Below are 18,380 nucleotides of genomic sequence, written 5' to 3'. Positions count from 1 at the left end.
TATTTTTTTGAGATTGGGACTGTGCACAGGAGGCTGGGGAACTAGGCAAGGACTTGGAAAAGGCAGAGGGAAATATTCTGTAATCTTGAAGGAGACTAAGTCTGGAAAGAGAGAGGAAACTCCTCAAATATAATCTGCCTTTTCCTCAAGGCATTTGCCAGATTTTGAAACTAAATGGGGGAAGGAGCCTGAAGAAATAAACTTAGAATCTTCAAGGAGCAGAACTACATTTCCAGCAGAAAAATATATTGAAGAGTAGACTGGACATGGCAGGAGACAGGGCTAGGGAACCAGAAGCCAGGATAATAAGAAATAGCCAAGCTGAAGTGCTGAGACAAAAGGGAAAAGAGTAAGAAAGGAGTAGAGCAAAAGAGACATGTGGAACACAAACAAAAAGGTCTAATGGAACATATAATTGGAGCCCCAGACAGGGAAGAGACAATGAATGGGTAGAAGCAATATTGGAAGAGATAATGTCAGAGAAATTTTCTAAACTGGTGGAAGATATCCCACAGATTCAAGATGCTCAATGAATCATAAGGAAGATAAATACAAAGGAAAACACACCAGCACATCACAGTCAATCTGCCGAAAACTGAAGATAAAAAGAAAAATCTTAAAAGGTTCAAGAAAAAAACCCAACACATTATCTTCAAAGAAGCAACAGCAAGATTAATGACAGCCTTTTCAGCATAAACAATGGAAGACAGAAGACAATGGAATATCTTTGAAGTGCTGAAATGAACAGCCAACCTATAACTCAGTAAACAATGGAGTAATTTAAAACATTTGATTTAAAATAAAATAAGGAAAGGATAAAAAACAGATTATACAAATATAAAGATATTAATTTTAAAACTATCTAAAATATATTGATAATTGTATTGATTTTAAATGGACTAAGAAATCCAGCTAGTAAAGTAAACATTGTCAAACTGGATTTGAAAACCACAACTAGATGCTGTTTATAGGAGCATATAGGAAGCAATAATATTTAAAAATATATACCACAGAAGTACTAACAAAAAGAAAGTTGCCAAAGCTTTATTAAATCAGACAAAGTCATTTTTTTTTCTAATAAGGAATGAGTTTATTGGCTTATTATCTCTTAAACTTTTGCTTTTTTTCCCTGAAATTTTTCATTGGCCTAAACCTAATGACTTTGAACCTATGTGCTTTAGTATGGGGCCCATGGCTCCCTGTAGACCTCAGGAAAGTCTTAACATTTTTTATGGGGATTCTTAAAAATTGGGGGTTTTCCTTTTGATCAAATTATAAAAATTGAATTTTACCATTTTCTGCATCATTCTGACTCCAAATAGTCAAAACATGCCGTGGAATTCCACCTTGCTTGTTCAAGTGGCACATATGTAGACAGACAAAGTCAATTTTAGAGTCAGAAATATTTTTGGTCATTAAAGCTATTGTAAAGTGGGCAATTTGATAGGAAGATATATCCATGCTAAATTTGTGTGTACTTAATAGCAGCATACTTTCAAAGTGTATGAAGTAAAAATTGACAGAACTAAGAGAAAAAATAGACAAACACAATCATAGTGGGAGATTTTAATATATTTTTTTCTCAGTAATTTATAGAACAAGTAAGGAAAAATTAGTAAAGATTTAGAAGAATAGAACAAATGATCAACTAACTTGAACTAATTGACACGTGTAGATCTGCGCACTCAACAACTGCAGTGTACATCTTCTTTTTCAGCACTCTGGATCAGTTACCAATATAGACAATCTTCAGGATCAGAACACTTACCTTGTTAATTTCAGAAGATTGAAATCACAGTAGTTCTGTGACCAGAGTGGAATTCAATTATAAATTAATAATTACCATGTTTCCAAAAGTTTTTCAGTTAAGGAATTCTAAGTAATCCAAAAGTCAAAGAAAAAAAATCACAATGTAAGAAAACATATTGTTTTTAAAGATTTTTTATTTATTTATTCATAGAGACACAGGCAGAGGGAGAAGCAGGCACCATGCAGGGAGCCTGATGTGGGACTTGATCCAGGGTCTCCAGGATCATGCCCTAGGCTGCAGGTGGCTCTAAACTGCTGTGCCACCGGGGCTGCCCCAGAAAACATTTTGATTAGGTAATAATAAAAATGCTTGTGAAATGCAACTAAAGCAATGTTCTGAGGGTAATTTTCAGTCCAAGTGCATATGTCGGAAAAGAAAAAAGTTGTAAATCAATGAGGTTAAAACAATAGCAATAAACTAAACCTAAAGAATACAGACCAAAGGAAGTAATAAAGTTGTGGTATTGAAATTTAACAGACACACACATGAAAATCAACAAAAGATAGTTATTTGAAAAGATTAACAAAACTGACAAACCTCTAGCAAGACTAGTGAGGATACAAAGACAAAAATCATAATGTAACATTACCAGGATTCACATCAAATTCTACAAAAAAGCAGAATTCATGTCAAATTCTATGAATATTAGATGTCAAAAGAATATTGTGAACACTTTATGCCAATAAATTTGACAACTTGGATAAAATGGATACATTCCTTGAAAAATACATTAAAACACAAGCAAAAAGCCCAAATCTGAATAATCCTATACATATTAAAGAAGTTAGTTCTGTAATTAAAAACTATCCAATAAAGAAAACTCCTGTCCAGATAGATAGATAGATTCACAGATGAGTTCCTCCAAACACATATGGAAGAAATAAATCTTACATGAATTCTTCTAGAGAATAGAAATAGGGAGTGCATCTAAATTCATTTTATGACTTCAGTGCAATGTTGATATCAATATCTGACAAAAAATACAAGAAAGAAAAATTATAGGCTAATATTTGTTATTATCATAGATGCAAATGTTCTAATAAGGCTACATATTTATGAATAATGTATATAACATATAACATATATAATATATATTATATGTATCCTGAACAAGTGGGGTTTGCATAAAATTTCAATGTTGCTTTACCATTTGAAAATCAGTCAGTAAAATGCACTATAATAATAAAAGAAAACCCATGTGATCATCTCAACAGACACAAAATATTTGTTAAAATTAACACACTTTCATGACAAAAACTCTGCAAGCTAGGAATAGAAGGAACAAAATTTAATTGAGTGAGGGGAGTCTACCAAAGACCTAGCTCCAGAATTAATGATGAAAGTGAGCACTTTTCTTTTAAGATTAGAAACAAGGCACAGATTGTTTTTATCAATTCTATCAACATTTTACTGAAGATATTAGCTAGGACAAAAGAGTAAGCAACAAAACAAAACAAAACAAAACACACAAAAAAACACCCACATAAAAGCAAACACCCCAAAACAGAAAAACACAACATGATTTAATACTCAGAAAATCTTCAAAAATCTGTATGTAATCACTATTAGTAACTGAATTCCACAGATTTATTGGATATAGGGACAATATAAAAAATTTCTATTTACTACCAGAAACTAGTTGAAGTAGAACTGAAGCAGAAAAAGAAATAAAATATCAAATATTTAGAGATAAATCTAATGAGAGATATACAAATCCTCTACACTAAAAACTACAAAACATGTTGATAAAATTAAAAAACTTACATAAATGGAGGAATGTAGCATGTTTAAGGATGGAGATCTCACTTTAAATAAAATGCCATTTCTCTCCATTTGAGCTATAGATTTAATAAAATACCCAATCAAAATTCCAGAACTTTTTTTGTGGTAATTGACAATTTAATTTTAAATAAATATATGGAAATACAAAAAGAACTAGAAAAGCCAAGATAATAATTAAGACAAATGAAAAAGCAGGAGGACTCACACTGCCAGGTATCAAGACCAATGATAAGATTAAAATTAAGGAAGAGTGCTATTGATGGTAAATTAGAGGAAAAGGAGAAGAGAAGGCAGAGGGGAAGGGAAGAAGAAGGTAGATCAATAGGATAGAGAAGAGAACCCAGAAATAGCTCTACACATGCACTGCCATCTGTTTATGACAAAGGCACCACTCTCATTCAGTGGGCTATTAGTGGAATGGGAAGTATAAATGAACCTAGTTGTGTAACACATTACACAACACACAAAATTGATTTGACATAGATTATAGATCTAAATATAAAAGCTTCTAAAACGGTAACGTTTCCAGAAAAAAACCATAAGAGAATGTCTTCATGATGTTGGGGTAGAGATAGTTCCTTAAACATGAAACAAAAACATAAGGGAAAAAAATGATTGACAAAAGGATCTGGGACACTAGTAATCTTGCCTGAATTGGGTTGTTTTAGTTTTCCACTGTTAACCACAGGCCATGTAATAGGACACATCCTGGTGGATCTCCTATATTCCAGACACACTCTTCCTTACTTCGTAACAGTCCACTTTCCTCATGGTACTAGGATCAGTTACCGCAGCCAATATAGTAACTATCACCTTTGCCTTTTGATTTAATGGTAGGAGGATCCCAAAGTGCCCAGGTGGCAGTAGTAACCACCACGTGATCTGAATCATTGCTGTGCTCCGCGGTGGAAGCATTCCTCCCTTTGGAGCTAAGGTCTCTAGACCAGTAGAGCAAAAGTTCTTGGGGAGAGAAAGCAGAATGTTGCTGGTGGATAATTAGGGGTAATAGTGAGGAGTGCCACTGCCATTCCCATCCCTTAATTCCTGGACCTGTGAATCCTGGCTGTGGGAGAAATAGCACAATACACTGGACACTGATTTGGAACATGCACCACTTCTCATAGAACATCGCTTCAGCCCTGCAGGATGTTGCCACCTAATGGGCACCGTGAATGCGTCTTCAAAAGGCCTTTCCACTGTTCTTCCAAACCACTTGCTATCGGGTGGCGGGAAACATGATAAGACGAGTGAACAGGCCCATCACTGCCCTTAATTTGCTGTGAGGTCCCACAGAAGCAATGCTGTGTAGAACACCATGGCAGCGGGTAAGGCGTTCTGTAAACCCACTGAGGGCAGTCAGGGCAGAGGCAGTGCGTGCAGAGAAGGCAAATTCACACGCAGAGCAAGTGTCTATTCCAGTAAGACCAAAACATTGTCTCCTACACAATGGGAGTAGGCCAGTAGGACCCGCCTGTTGTCTGAGGGCTGGGGTTGCCCAGAGGAGCAGCCCCGCAGCTGGGCCTCGGTATTGGTCTCTGCTGCAGGCCGACTAGGCAGTCACTTGTGGCTTGTAGGTCAGCTTTGGCGAGAGGAAGTCCATGTTGCGGAACCAGGCGCAGCCTCTGTCCTTGCTACCACCGCCGCTTTGTTCACGGGCCCACTGGGTGATAACGGGGAGCTGGGGAAAGAGACTGAATGCTATCTACAGAATGGGTCATTTAAAAAATATTTTGTCTAAATTCAGTTTGCCAACATACAGTATAACATCCAGTGCTCAACCCATCAAGTGCCTCCCCCTTAGTGCCCGTCACCTGGTCACCCCATCCCCCTCTCCACCTCCCCTTCTGCAACCCTTTGTTTGTTTCCCAGAGTCAGGAGTCCCTCATGGTTTGTCTTCGTCTCTACTTTTTCTCTACTTGTTCCCCTCCTTTCCCTTATGGTCCCTTTCACTATTTCTTATTATGTGTATTATTCCCTGTATGAGTGAAACCCTATGATGACTGTCCTCTGATTGACTTACTTACTGAGCATACTACCCTCCAGTTCTATCCATGTTGATGTAAATGGTGGGCACTCGTCCTGTCTGATGGCTGAGGAACAGCCCACTGTATATGTGGGACCACATCTCTATCCATCATCTGTTGGAGGACATCGTGGCTCCTTCCACAGTTTGGCTGTTGTGGGCATTGCTGCTGTGACCATTGGGGTGCAGGTGTCCCAGCATTTCACCGCATCTGTATCTTTGGGGTAAATACCCAGTAGTGCAATTTCTGGGTCATAGGGCAGCTCTCTTTTTAACCAGAATGGGTCATCTTATCCAGTTATTAGTAAAACGCTCCTCTGCTGAGCTCACCTTTGGTGAACATTCATGGGACACAAATCTCTTCACTTTTCCCACCCCCGCCATCCAGAGAGGTCTAAGCACATACCTCTTCCCCACACCTCTTTATCAATTTTCTAATCATGTTCCTTCCAAGTCGTTGACTATCCAGCCAAACCATTGGGTGCAACCCATACCTTAGTGTACGGTCACGAGTGTGGCCACTTTATCCGCGGAAAGTGAACAGGCAAGAGCACAGCAGGAAGCTCTGCCCTTCAGAGCTTCAAGGGAGGATTTCTCTTCACCAACTGTCCTTTAAGGTGTTCCAGAAAGTAGTGCGGCAGTAGTTTACTTTCAGGGTTGGATGACATGTTACGCAGAACCATCTGTAAATCAGGCCCGAGTCCTCTCCTGTCAGCTGGTCATATGGAACTCCACGTGAGGCCATAGGTACGCACTGGGAGAAAGAAGGTAGTGGAGCCAGAGTAGGGAACAAGGACATTTGGGCCACTTCCTCATAAAACGCTTTTTCGCCTTCAGGACCAGTTTGTGCCTGATTTCAACTATTCCACTTCTATTTGATGATGGAATGCTGCTGTGTGCACACAACTTTACGGCTTGATGGTTCAGATAACACCCCATTCGTAAAGGGCTGCTCAGGTTGTGTGGTAACTTCATGGCCGATGGTTAAACATTCCTTCTCTACTAGGGCCTTGTAGCAAATGGAAAGCTGCATATCAAAAGGAGAGTAGTTCTCCACAGAGCATGGCAAAGCTTTGCTCCAAATCCTCATGGTTCCTACTGTGACGCACATATCGAGGCCTGCTGCAGTTTTCACATAGCATCCCTATCTGCCACTGACACTTCAAACGACATCGAAGCTACTGGATCATGTGGCTCAAGCGGCTGAACTACTTCTGGCAGCTTTTACTAACAGGTATTGAGAAAAAAGCATTTGCTAGCTACCTTCCTATATACCATACACCATGTACAAGGGATTGTTTTCATTTGCTCAAGCAATGAAACCACATCTGTAACAGCAACTGCAGTTGGAGTCCCACCTGGTTAAGTTTACAATGATCCACTGTCATACCCCAGGATCCTTCTGTCTTCTGCACAGACAAAACAGGCAAACCGTGTGGGAAGGAGGTGAGAATCCCCACCCCTGCATCTTTCAGGTCCTTAATGGCGGCACTGATCTCTATAATCCCTCCTCATTGTCGTATTGCTTTTGATTTACTCTTCCCAAGTAGGGGAAGTTCTGCTGGCTTCCACTTAGCCGTCCCTACCATAACAGTCTTCACTCTACAGGTTAGGGAAGCAGTGTGGGGATTCTCCAGCTGCTGAATATGTTGGTTACAGTTATGGATTCTGGAACTAGAGAGCCATAGGATGGGTTTAGGGACACATTGGGCCCTCTGTGAGTGGGACTTGAGCTAAAATTCCATTGATCACCTGACCTCCCTAAGCCCCTGCTCTGAATTACTGTCTCCTAGAATTAGTAGAAGTTCAGAGTCAGTGTCCAGGAATCCCTGAAAAGTCTATTTCCTTTTCCTCAATTTACAGTCACCCCAGTAAAAGGCTGTAAGTTCCTTTGGGAAGGGTGGAAGATTAACTCTATGCATTTTTTGTAGTAGGGTTTTTCCTCAAAGGGATCCAGACTGTCCTTCATTCAAATTCCGGGGCTGTACATTGGCTTAATCAAGAATTGGTCAGAGGGTCATCATGACTCTTTCTATGATTCGAGTTAGACTTCTGTTCACTTGACCTAGAATTCTTCCTCTTATATAAATCAGGCAAGAATTTAGTAAACTACTCATTTCTTTTACTTCTGATCTGCCAACACTATAGGTCTCTGGAAGTCAGATTCTTCTTATTACTGCTTTGACTCCACTGCCCATTATAGTAACCATGCCCACCTTGCTTTTGATGATTAAGGTTGCAGCATGGCCCCTGCTACCTGGGGTCCAAATATCCCTATTGCATTTAGAGTTCCCATGTAAGTGGCAGCAGTTCCCACCTTAATTTCTCACCTACAGAGAAGAGTGACCCCAGAGCTCTTCAAAGGTTTATTTTTTTCAGTCGTAAGTTTATTTTTTTTCAGTCGTAATAAAAGTTGTGTCCTCCGGACTCTCCCGGGGTGGGTGAGAGTGTCTTGCATGATAAATACACTCGAGCCTTCCAATCTCCCTACACTTTTGGATACCATCCGCTGTAATAGACCAACCCAGTCCTGGCATTTCAAATTCATTTAGTGTAGGTCATCTTTTGATCCATATTTCAGCCAAACAACCAAGCAAACCATTAGGGATGAAAAATGCTACTACTCTCCTTTTGATATGCAGCTTTCCAATTGCTACAAGGCCCTAGTAGAGAATGAATGTTAATTTATGGGTCACTGATTCATGACAAGGGAGCTAAGACAATTTAATTGAGAAAGAAGTTCTTTTCAAATAAATGGAACTGGGACAATGAAATTCAAAATGCAAAAAGAATGAAATTGGGGGGCACCTGGGTGGCTCAGTGGTTCAGCATCTGCCTTTGGCTCAGGTCATGATCTCAGGGTCCTGGGATTGAGTCCCTCATTGGGATCCCCACAGGGAGCCTGTTCCTCCCTCTGCTTATGTCTCTGTCTCTCTCTGTGTCTCTCATGAATAAATAAATAAAATCTTTTTAAAAATGAAGTTAGATCCCCTACCTCACACCATATCCAAAATTAATTAAAAATGGATAGCAGACACAAATGTAAAAGCAACAGTTATTAAATTCTTAGAAAAAAAGCATAGGTATAAATCTTCATGATCATGTAATGGGAATATCTTAGATATAGCATCAAAAAGCACAAACAACAAAAGTAAAGATAGATAAATTGCACCTCATTAAAAGTTCAATTCATCATTTTATGTGATGAGTGATAACTTCATTCATCATTTCTTTCCTTCATATGATATCATCTAGAAAGTGAAAAGACAACCTAGAGAATAGGAGTAAGTACTTGCTAATTATGTATCTGAGAAGACACTTGTACAGAGAATATATAAAGAACTTTTACTTAAAATTCAACAATAAAAAGACAATCCAATTATAAAATCAAAAGCATCTAAATAGATATTTCCCCAAAGAAGATATATCCATGGCTAATAAGCACATAAAAAGATACTCAGCATCATTTATCACTAGGGAGATACAAATCAAAACCACAATGAGACGCCACTTCACACTTACTAGAATGGATAAAAACAGGTAACATGTTGGCAAGGATGTGGGGAAACTAGAACCCTCATGCATTTATGGTGGAAATGTAAAATGGTGCTGCCATTTAGAAAGCATTTCGACAGCTCCTCAAATAGTTACCATGTAATTCAGATGTTTAACACCAATAATTAATTAATTATTTACGAATTAAACTATTCCTGGTTACCAATTTATCTCCATTCATCTGGATAAACTATAAAAACGTCATACCAAGTAAATGTAATAAAAAAGAAAGAAAGAGAAAAGAATAGAATTAAGGAGGGGTACACGGGGTATTTCAAAAGTAACAATAATGTTCTTTTATCTTTAATGGGTATGCTTGTATTATCATTCTTTAGACTATACATAGACTGTACTATAAATATTCCTTCATATGGATTAAATATTCAATAAAAAATGATATACCACGTGTTGGCTAGAAGGTGCAGCAACTGTCAGTTGCATGTATTGCTTACGGGCTGTAGCTGGTGCAAGCACTTTGCGATACTCTTTGGTATATACTAATACTGAAAATACGTAAGGCCTATGACCTAGCAAGTCCACTTTTTGCTGTGTATATGCTCCAAAGATTCAGTGCTTATGTTAACCAAAAGAGAGGTATAGGGTGTTTATAGTAGCATTATTTTATTTCATTATTATTATTAGATTGTATTTATTTATTTGAGAGAGAGAGAAAACAAGCAGGAGCAGTGACAGAGGAAGAGGGAGAAGCAGGCTCCCTGCGGGGCAGGGAGCCCAATGTGAGGCTCGGTTCTGGGGCCCAGGATCATGACCTGAGCCAAAGGCAGATGCCCAACTGACTGAGCCACCTAGGCACCCCTATAGCAACATTATTTTTTAAAAAATCAAAGTAGATATAACATAAATGTCCATTAATAGTAAATTTGACAAATAACTTGCGTTCTGCTAATACAAAGGAATACTAGGTGATAGAGGTCACCTTTGGTGATAGAGGTCAAAATGATGGTCACCTTGTGGGAGAGTATTACTTGGGCATGCTGGGATACCGGAAGGGGTTCAATGTGCATGTGTGTGTATGTGTATGCACACCCACTTGATTTTTCTGAGCTGTGCATGTACTTGTACACTGTCCTGTATGCATTTTATAACATAGTAATAAAACAGTGAAGATAGATTTACGTGTGTGTTTTATTTTGGAAATATAAACACAGGTTGTATATCTTTAAAACATACGGAAATCATCATATGGTTTCACTCATACGGGGAATATAAGACATAGTGAAAGGGATTATAGGGGAAAGGGAACTGAGTGGGGAAAATTAGAGAGGGAGACAAACCATGAGGGACTTCTGACTCTAGGAAACACACAACGGGTTGTGGAAGGGGAGGTGGGCGGGGGGATGGGGTAACTGGGCACTGAGGGGCACTGAGGGGGGCACTTGAAGGGGTGAGCACTGGGTGTTAAACTGTATGTTGGCAGATCGAACTTCAATAAAAACAAATGTAAAAAAAAAGAAAATGGGGGATCCCTGGGTGGCCCAGCGGTTTGGCGCCTGCCTTTGGCCCAGGGCGCGATCCTGGAGACCCGGGATCGAATCCCACGTCGGGCTCCCGGTGCATGGAGCCTGCTTCTCCCTCTGCCTGTGTCTCTGCCTCTCTCTCTCTCTCTCTCTGTGACTATCATAAATAAATAAAAATTAAAAAAAAAAAAGAAAGAAAATGTATGGAAATCTTGCTTCTGAAGTAAGAACAAGGTTGACCAGATAGGAGAGGACACAGGACCCTCCTGAGTATATCTTTTCATGTAGTTCTAACTTTTGAATCACATAAATGTGTTTATTTTTTTTTTTATTTTTTATTTTTTTTTCATAAATGTGTTTATATTCAGAAAATTATACCAATAAAGATAGAAACATGACTTTTAGAGGATAGTGGCAGAAACAGAGGTGTTGACAAGTAATTTCACCTTCTACTTTTCAATTTCCAGTCAGCCTGGGAGTTAGGTTGGGGTCACATGACCAGTACTGGCCAACAAGCTTTAGGAAGAAGCCGTTGGGCTGAAGCAGAAGAGCTGATTTTCTTGCTCCACACGTTCTGTCTCCTTGCTTCGGCGATCACGGGGCTAACATCATGAGACCTTGGAGCCACAGGATGGGGTTCTTCCTGGATCTTAGGTCACCACACGAAGCAGGACTACCCACAAGAGCTTCTCCACTTTGGAGAAGTTTGGAGTTTTTGAGAGTGAGAAGTGAACCTTTTTTTGTTTGTTTTAACTCTTAATCCCAGTTAGTTAATCTGCAGTGTTAGGTAAGTTTCAGGTGTACAATACAGTGACTCAACACTTCCATACACCCCCGCCCCCCGCCCCGTGAGAAGTCCATCTTTTTAACAATTGGGGACAGTTTGTTGCCTCAACATAGCCTAGAGTAGGGATCCCTGGGTGGCGCAGCGGTTTGGCGCCTGCCTTTGGCCCAGGGCGCGATCCTGGAGACCCGGGATCGAATCCCACGTCGGGCTCCCTGCGTGGAGCCTGCTTCTCCCTCTGCCTATGTCTCTGCTTCTCTCTCTCTCTGTGACTATCATAAATAAATAAAAAAGATTAAAAAAAAAAAAAACATAGCCTAGAGTATTCTGATGAATAAAGAAGATATAAAATTGAGGTGATTTGTTGTGAGGGAGGAGACATAATGGTTGTATCAGAGGAACTGGGGGGTGATACTCTTTGATATTCTTGGAAGAAAGAGAATGTGAACATTTATAGAATATTAGAGCTAGAAGAAATCTACAGACATTATTCTATTTTTTTTTTTTTTTCATTTTGAAGAAGAACGTAGAACTGGAGAGACTGATGATGGGTTAAGGCCACACAATGAGTTAGTATAAAGCCAGGACTACAGCCTGTTTTTTGGGATTTTGAGAATAGTCTCAGGGTTAGGCAACCATTACTTTTGAGAGCAGCTCAACATTTGCTTAGGATCCTTTAGATATTCTGAACTTCCTTCCATTTCTTGGTGAAGGTTCTAGATGGGAATAGAAGGCTCTAGACGAGCTATCAATGTTTTCCTCCGATCTGAAGTCACAATGTAATCCGCGTCTCGCTTCCACTTTGCTCCCCTGCAGCAGTCCACTGGAAATCCTCAGGAAATATTTTTTAAATAATAAATGGCACTTGCAATTTACTCCATTCTTCTTATTGTTTGGATTTTTTTTTTAATGATTTGAATCACTGGTGTAAACAAAATAGAATAAAGGAAAATGTCCTTGTTGAGACTTTTGTTCCTCTGTCTTTTGATTTTTTTGGGGGGTGGACAAATTCTTTCTTCCCTTTATATAAGAATAAGAAGTACCTGTGGCATTGTTTGAGTCAACATCTAGACGACCTGGACCATTTTGTCACAAATTTGTTTCTTTTTTGATTCATCAGATCTCTTTCTGCTTTAGCATTGCTCAATACTGGGTGACCCACCACAATCCCCCTTTCCAAATCAAGTCTCTAGGATTTTGGTAATTTCCCCCTGTGTCTTTCTCGGGCTTATATTGGTTTGTATGTGACTTTTTCTTCCCATCCCCGTATCTCCCCATTTCTGAGCTATGGCCATCACTAGGGCAAATGCTTCCTGACCTCTTTTTTCCATCCCACTCTGACCCCGGAGGTTAAAGGAGGCCATTGTCACATCATCGTTGACCAAACAATCAGGGGGGAACCTCCCGTCAATGAGCCCTTGTTCCAGAGGAGTTCTCAGGCAGCTTCAATGGAAGGAGGGAGCCAAGCAGGAGCCCTGGCATCAGTCCAAAGATGATAATTACAACATGGATTGTGTACATTCTCGCCCGGAGAGGCGCCGGGTTCCCTTTCCCACCAAAAATCAGTTCGGTAGGTAGAACTGGGGGTGGCCACCGGGAAGTGTTTCTCATCCCTCTGATCCCTCCTGGGCCCCCCTCTATCGCATCTTCTCATAGGTAACTTTGGATAAGGACGGAGGCGGGGAGGGCTGTGTCTCGAGGGACTCTGAGGGCATTAACTTACCAATTTGTTACAGGACGTTGAAGTCGTAGAAAGCAAGGCTGTATCCGTAGTACAGCACTGGTTGAAAAAAGTAAGTAAGATCCCTCTGTGACGCAGGGTGCCCCAGATTCTAGGGAGCTGGCCTCAGTGGGAACAGGGATCTGGACTGCTTTCCCCTTAGAGCCGGGACACTCAGGTTCACTGCCCAACACCCTGCCTCCGCTGTGTCTACCTCACCGACTATCCTAGAAGACACTGGGGCTCGTGTCCTTGTCACAGAGGCTTTGGGGTCACCGCTATTCCCGCCCCACTTCTGAAGGATGCCGGACGCGGGTTTCAGATGCGCCGTCCTCAGCCTGGGGCACCTCAGCCACACCCTGAGCCCCGCGGGGGCTTCATGAGTCCCCCGAACCCTACAGGGAGGTCATAATAGGAACTAGGAGACACGGGGGGTGTATGTGAGGACGCGTGGCATGTGTGTTGTGACAGAAAAAGAGAGAAAAAGAAGAGACCGATTTCAGCTCAGACACGGAGCAACACTTTCAGGGGACCCTGCTCCCCTTTCAGACTGAAGAAGAGGCTTCCCAGGACATAAAGGAGAAGATGTCCACCAACTGCCCTCCCACTCACGGCCAGGATGTCCACGTCACCAGAGACGTGGTAACTGGGAGTTTGAGACCATCGTCCGGGGCGAGTGGGTGGAAAGGGAGGTGGGTGGGCACAGGATCCGACTGAAAGGGTCCTGGGCAAGTAGGCGGAGCTGGTACTGACCCGCCCTTCCACGGTGGCCTCGCGGGACCATGACCACACGTGCTACCTGGATCTCCTAGGTGAAGCACCATCTCTCCAAGTCTGACTTGTTGGCGAACCAGAGTCAAGACGTCCTGGAGGAAAGAACAAGAATCCAGTTCATACGATGGAGGTAAAGGATCTGATTTTCCCTGAGTGGGGTGGTGGGAGGGAGGCGCAAGGCCCCCCTCGGGATTGCTGCCAACGCGGACTCGCAGCTCTTCTCTGGAGATGTGGGCTTCTCTGGCTGAGAAAGTCTCCGGCCTTACTTCGGGCTCTTAGGGGAATATTTCCCCTGTCTCGGAAGCCCAGCTGGCTCCGAAGTCCCTACGTGGCCCGAGGGCTGCTAGGCGGGCTGGCTCCCCGGGTCTTGAGTGCGTGCGAATAGGCTTCCGACTTCTGCTGCTTTTGCACTTGATTTGCTCAGAACTGGCTGCACTCTAAGGAGCTAAAAGAAAATAAGCTCTTACAATGCTAAAGCTAAGCCCTCCTCTGCAGCTGAGGTGAGGGGAGGTTTCTCAGCGCCCGAGGCCGGCACCCTGCGCCGCACAGTAGGGACCACCCTGTGGCCTGTCCCCGCGCCCAAGGGTGCCCGAGGGCAGAGGTCCCAGGCGGAGGGACCCGAGCCCTCATTCCCTCTGGTATAAGCCTCCCTATTTCCTTTCCAGGATTTGTGTTTGCTCAGCGTCTCTTTTCCCAGCAGAACCGTGGGGTTAAACTGGTCCTCCAGGAAACTCTCTCTCTCATATCCATGCGCTCCTCCTTTCCATGCCCCCATCACCAGCTTTGCTCACTTCTATTAAGGAGGACACGTTTCTCAAGAAATGTATTTTTGCCTGGGGGATATCCAGTTTTCTTGTGTTTACCCCTTCTGGTGCCGTTAGTATTTTATTTTATTTATTTTATTTTATTTTATTTTATTTTATTTTATTTGTTAAAGATTTTATTTATTTATTCATGAGAGATACAGAAGGAGAGGCAGAGACACAGGCAGAGGGAGAAGCAGGCTCCACGCAGGGAGCCCAACGTGGGACTCGATCCCAGGACCCTGGGATCACACCCTGGGCCAAAGGCAGATGCTCAACCTCTGAGCCACCCAAGCGTCCCCTGTTAGCATTTTAAAACCGGATTCAAATGCTCAGGAAGGAGTAAAAAATGGTGGGATTTGCGAACTGCCTGGGAAAGTCTCTTTGGAGGGGAGCTCTATTCTAAAATCATAAACGTGGGGACTGTTATCCAGCCACAGCCGTACGGGCGAGGGACTGTCCCTGCCTGACGTGGCTGCACTGGAGGGAGCTCTGCACGTTCTGTCCCTTGGTCTGGATGATATGCACATTGTCTTCGGAAATTCTGGAGGCCCCACTGTGTGGCATAACTAGGCCTGAGCTTGGGAGACAAGCTACGGGAACCACGGGCAATTATCCACAGGTAATCTTTCCACCCCGGACTTTCTGTGGCTTTTTGAAACCCGTACAGTGTGCGTGGCTCCCCGTATAAGCCACTGGTTGGGGCACTCTCCGTGTCGGTAAGTACGCAGCCAGGGGCACGTGCCCCTTCTCCGGGCATCGGGCCACTCATTTATTCGGTAGATGTGTGCCAACCACCAGATGTTTGCTAGGCCCCCGAAAGGGGGAGAAAATAGGACGGAGTCCCCAGTTTTGAAAGGATACAAGTGAACAAGGGGAATAAGGCGTGTGAATGCGAGAGAACATCAGAAAGCCACAAGGGGGCCCACGCAAGCATGGGTCCAGCCCGTGTGCCACCCCAGTAAAGGCAGGGAAGCTCTCTGTTTCTCCGCCTCTCCCTAGGGCTGTCTGCCCCCGGCCAGGATTATTGAGTGGCTCAGGGCTACTTGAAGTGACAAATCTAAAAAACCAAAACCAAAACCACCCTTGTGTGCCTCGTGCAAGATGTGTGAAGGACCCCCCCGCCACCCCGCTCAGAAGTCCCTCGAGACAGGGTGGGAACCGCGGCTCCTGGCTTCCAACCTGCCGGCTATGCCTGTGAGGGACCTCAGGGATCCCAGGGTCCCCTCGCTGTTTTGCAGCCACACCCGAATCTTCCAAGTCCCCAGTGAGGTGAGGGATGATGTCATGCGAGAGCGAATAGAGCAGGTGAGACGCAGGTAAGCAGCTGAGATCAGCGGGTTGGACACCTACATAGGGGCAGGTGGGCAGGTGGGCAGGTGGGCAGGTGAGGCAGGTGGGGCACGTGGGGCACATGGGGCACGTGGGGGGGCACTCCCGCGCCGACATCTTCCCGGCCACCTGTGCGTCCCTGCGGGCCAAGCACAGGTTTGTAGGATGTGCCCCGGGCTGAGTGGGCGCAGCTCAGGTGGGGTGCCCGCCCCGACGCCGCGGTCTGGGGAGCCTGGGCGCAGCCTCCTGGGGGCCTTGCTCGTCTCTTCCATCCCTGCAGCATATGCAACCTCACGGATGAAGCGTCCCAGGAGATTCGCAGCAGAAATTCCTACGCAGACTGCTGAGAGCTACAGGTGAGAGGGCGCCAGGTGAGGAGCCTGGCAGGGGCAGGGGGTGCGGCCCTCCTGGGTAGGCCTGGGACAGCGTGCAGGGGTGGGGCGGGGGGGCTTGATAATAAGTGATAATAAGGCAGAGCCCTGCCTTGGGGGGAGACGCGCTTGGGGAGGGGAGGGTGGGCCAGGCTCCCGCAGGGGCCGAGGCGTCACGGTGAGCGGGGCTCAGTGGGGCTGTGACGGGGGTTGGTGTGGACGCCGCTCTCGGGTCTAACAACCCGGGCATCACTGCCGTCGGGCCACCCACCCCACCGTGTGCACTGCGGGCACATCTGGGGGCACGCGGATTTGGGCCCTGCCGCAGGCTGGGGCCTTGCCTTGGGGTGCGTGGCTCCTGGTCTCACCCCGGGGACCAGGGATTGCAGCGGAGGCCGTGGCGCGGGGAGGTGGCGGGGGGCGGGGGGCGGGAGTACCCGGTGCTGCATTTATGGGACACTTGCTGCTTGCCCACATGCTTCTCGTCCCATCCAAGGCACCTGGAGAGGAACGCGGCCCTCGTGCCCCTTCCTTCGCAGCCGGGCCAGCCCTGGGGGTGCGCACCAACCCGCCCCCCGTGCAGCTCCACATTGGGCACACTCGTGTATGCGCGTGTGACCCAGGAGCACTGCCTGAGGGGGCTGGCCGGCCGTGTCCTCCCATCACTGACCCCGTGGCTGCGGGGCCGCCGGGGTGCTCGGGGTGCTGCAGGCTGTCCCAAGGTGTGAGGCCCCGCAGGGCAGGGGTGTGTGCTGCGCGGGCGTGCAGCCGTGTGCAGGCGGGTGGTGGGATCCGGGGAGCCCGGCCTCCCCTGATAACGGGGTCGTGTCCTCCAGGGTTGGGGAACAGCCTGTGTCACAGAACGTCTATGACCCTTGACGGGAGGAGCAACCACACCTGGGCAGAGGGGACCCCGCGGTGAGCCCTTGCTTGTGACGGGCCCACTGGAACCTTCTCGCCCACCGGCTAATAAAGAGATGAGCTATTTAATCACCGTCCTGGCCCTGGGCTCAGTGCCTGCTGTTCACCCGCCCATCGCCCTGCGCCTCACGCCCTGGGCCCTGGGGACACGGGGGCGGGGGCGCGGGGGGGAGCCGCCCGGCCAGCACAGAGCTGGGTCCAGCGGCCGTGGCAGGTGCTCCTGGAATGTGGGAAGGGGTGCTGGGCTAGCCCGAGGGCTTCCTGGGGGAGGCTGGCTTGTTTGTTTCCCTCATGGGTTTATTTATTTATTTTTAAAGATTTTATCTATTTATTCATGAGCAACACAGAGAGAGGCAGAGACACAGGCCGAGGGAGGAGCAGGCTCCCCGTGGGGACTTAATCCCGGGTCCCCGGGGTCACGCCCTGAGCCGAAGGCAGAGGCTCCACCGCTGAGCGCCCCAGGCGTCCCCTGTTGATAGCTTCCCGGGGCGTCGTCTGTCTGCCTCGTTGCCTGTCTGTCCTTGTGCGCTGTCCACTTTCCCTAACAGATCCCTCAGCATATTTATCACAGTCCTAACTCCCAGTCTGACACCCCGTGCCCTGCCTTATCCAAGTCTGCCTCTCCGGATGGCATGCTCACCTTGTGCCGGGCAGCTTCTGGTTTCGCTGAAGCCACATATGCTGGGGGGTGGGGGTTGGGGGGTAGTGGGGCAGGGGCAGGGGTGTGAGGTGGGGGCAGGGGCAGGGGGTCTGGGCATGTGGCTGACAGGCTGTGCTTACTGTCTCCATGGCCGTAGCTGCAGACGCTAACGTGTCTCGTCCCCCTGGTTTTCTCTCCCGTCTTTAGGCTTCCCTACAGGTTCCTTCTTAAACAGGGTTCGAGGCTTTTCGCGCGCTCAGCTGAAATTCCCTGTGGCTACAAAGGGGTCCCTGCCGCGCCGGGGCGGCTGGAGGGCAGAGCGGGGGGGGGTGAGATGTCCCCTGGGCCTCTGCTGAGGCCTCAGTCTCAGCCCGCAGCCCTGGCCTG

The 18,380-nt window shown here is 45.6% G+C and overlaps 1 protein-coding gene across 2 annotated transcripts; it reads left to right on the top strand.

Annotated features, from left to right (window-relative positions):
• Positions 1–12,835: 12,835 nt before the first annotated feature.
• Positions 12,836–17,427, top strand: SPATA19 (spermatogenesis associated 19). Of its 2 annotated transcripts, none has more exons than XM_077894227.1 (7): positions 12,836–13,002; positions 13,169–13,225; positions 13,702–13,794; positions 13,965–14,056; positions 15,971–16,048; positions 16,342–16,432; positions 17,269–17,427. In XM_077894227.1, exons 1-6 carry the CDS (start codon positions 12,925–12,927, stop codon positions 16,406–16,408), a joined length of 465 nt encoding a protein of 154 aa, XP_077750353.1. In that variant the 5' UTR covers positions 12,836–12,924; the 3' UTR covers positions 16,409–16,432; positions 17,269–17,427. The 2 variants fall into 2 exon arrangements, with proteins under 2 accessions (XP_077750353.1, XP_077750352.1); XM_077894226.1 differs by having other exon boundaries at positions 12,837–13,002; positions 16,342–16,417.
• The last annotated feature ends 953 nt before the right edge of the window (positions 17,428–18,380 follow it).

The sequence above is a fragment of the Canis aureus genome, chromosome 3 (assembly GCF_053574225.1).
Source record: "Canis aureus isolate CA01 chromosome 3, VMU_Caureus_v.1.0, whole genome shotgun sequence".
Lineage (NCBI taxonomy): Eukaryota > Metazoa > Chordata > Mammalia > Carnivora > Canidae > Canis > Canis aureus.
Note: the sequence above shows the minus strand (reverse complement) of the source record. Positions and strands in the feature narration are given on the sequence as shown.

Bases quoted from the DNA above. Each gene is read 5' to 3' on its own strand.
- SPATA19 (XM_077894227.1), top strand. From the start codon at position 12,925: ATGATAATTACAACATGGATTGTGTACATTCTCGCCCGGAGAGGCGCC. The intron at 13,226-13,701 runs GTAAGTAAGATC...CTCCCCTTTCAG, and splicing joins TACAGCACTGGTTGAAAAAA to ACTGAAGAAGAGGCTTCCCA. The intron at 14,057-15,970 runs GTAAAGGATCTG...GCTGTTTTGCAG, and splicing joins ATCCAGTTCATACGATGGAG to CCACACCCGAATCTTCCAAG.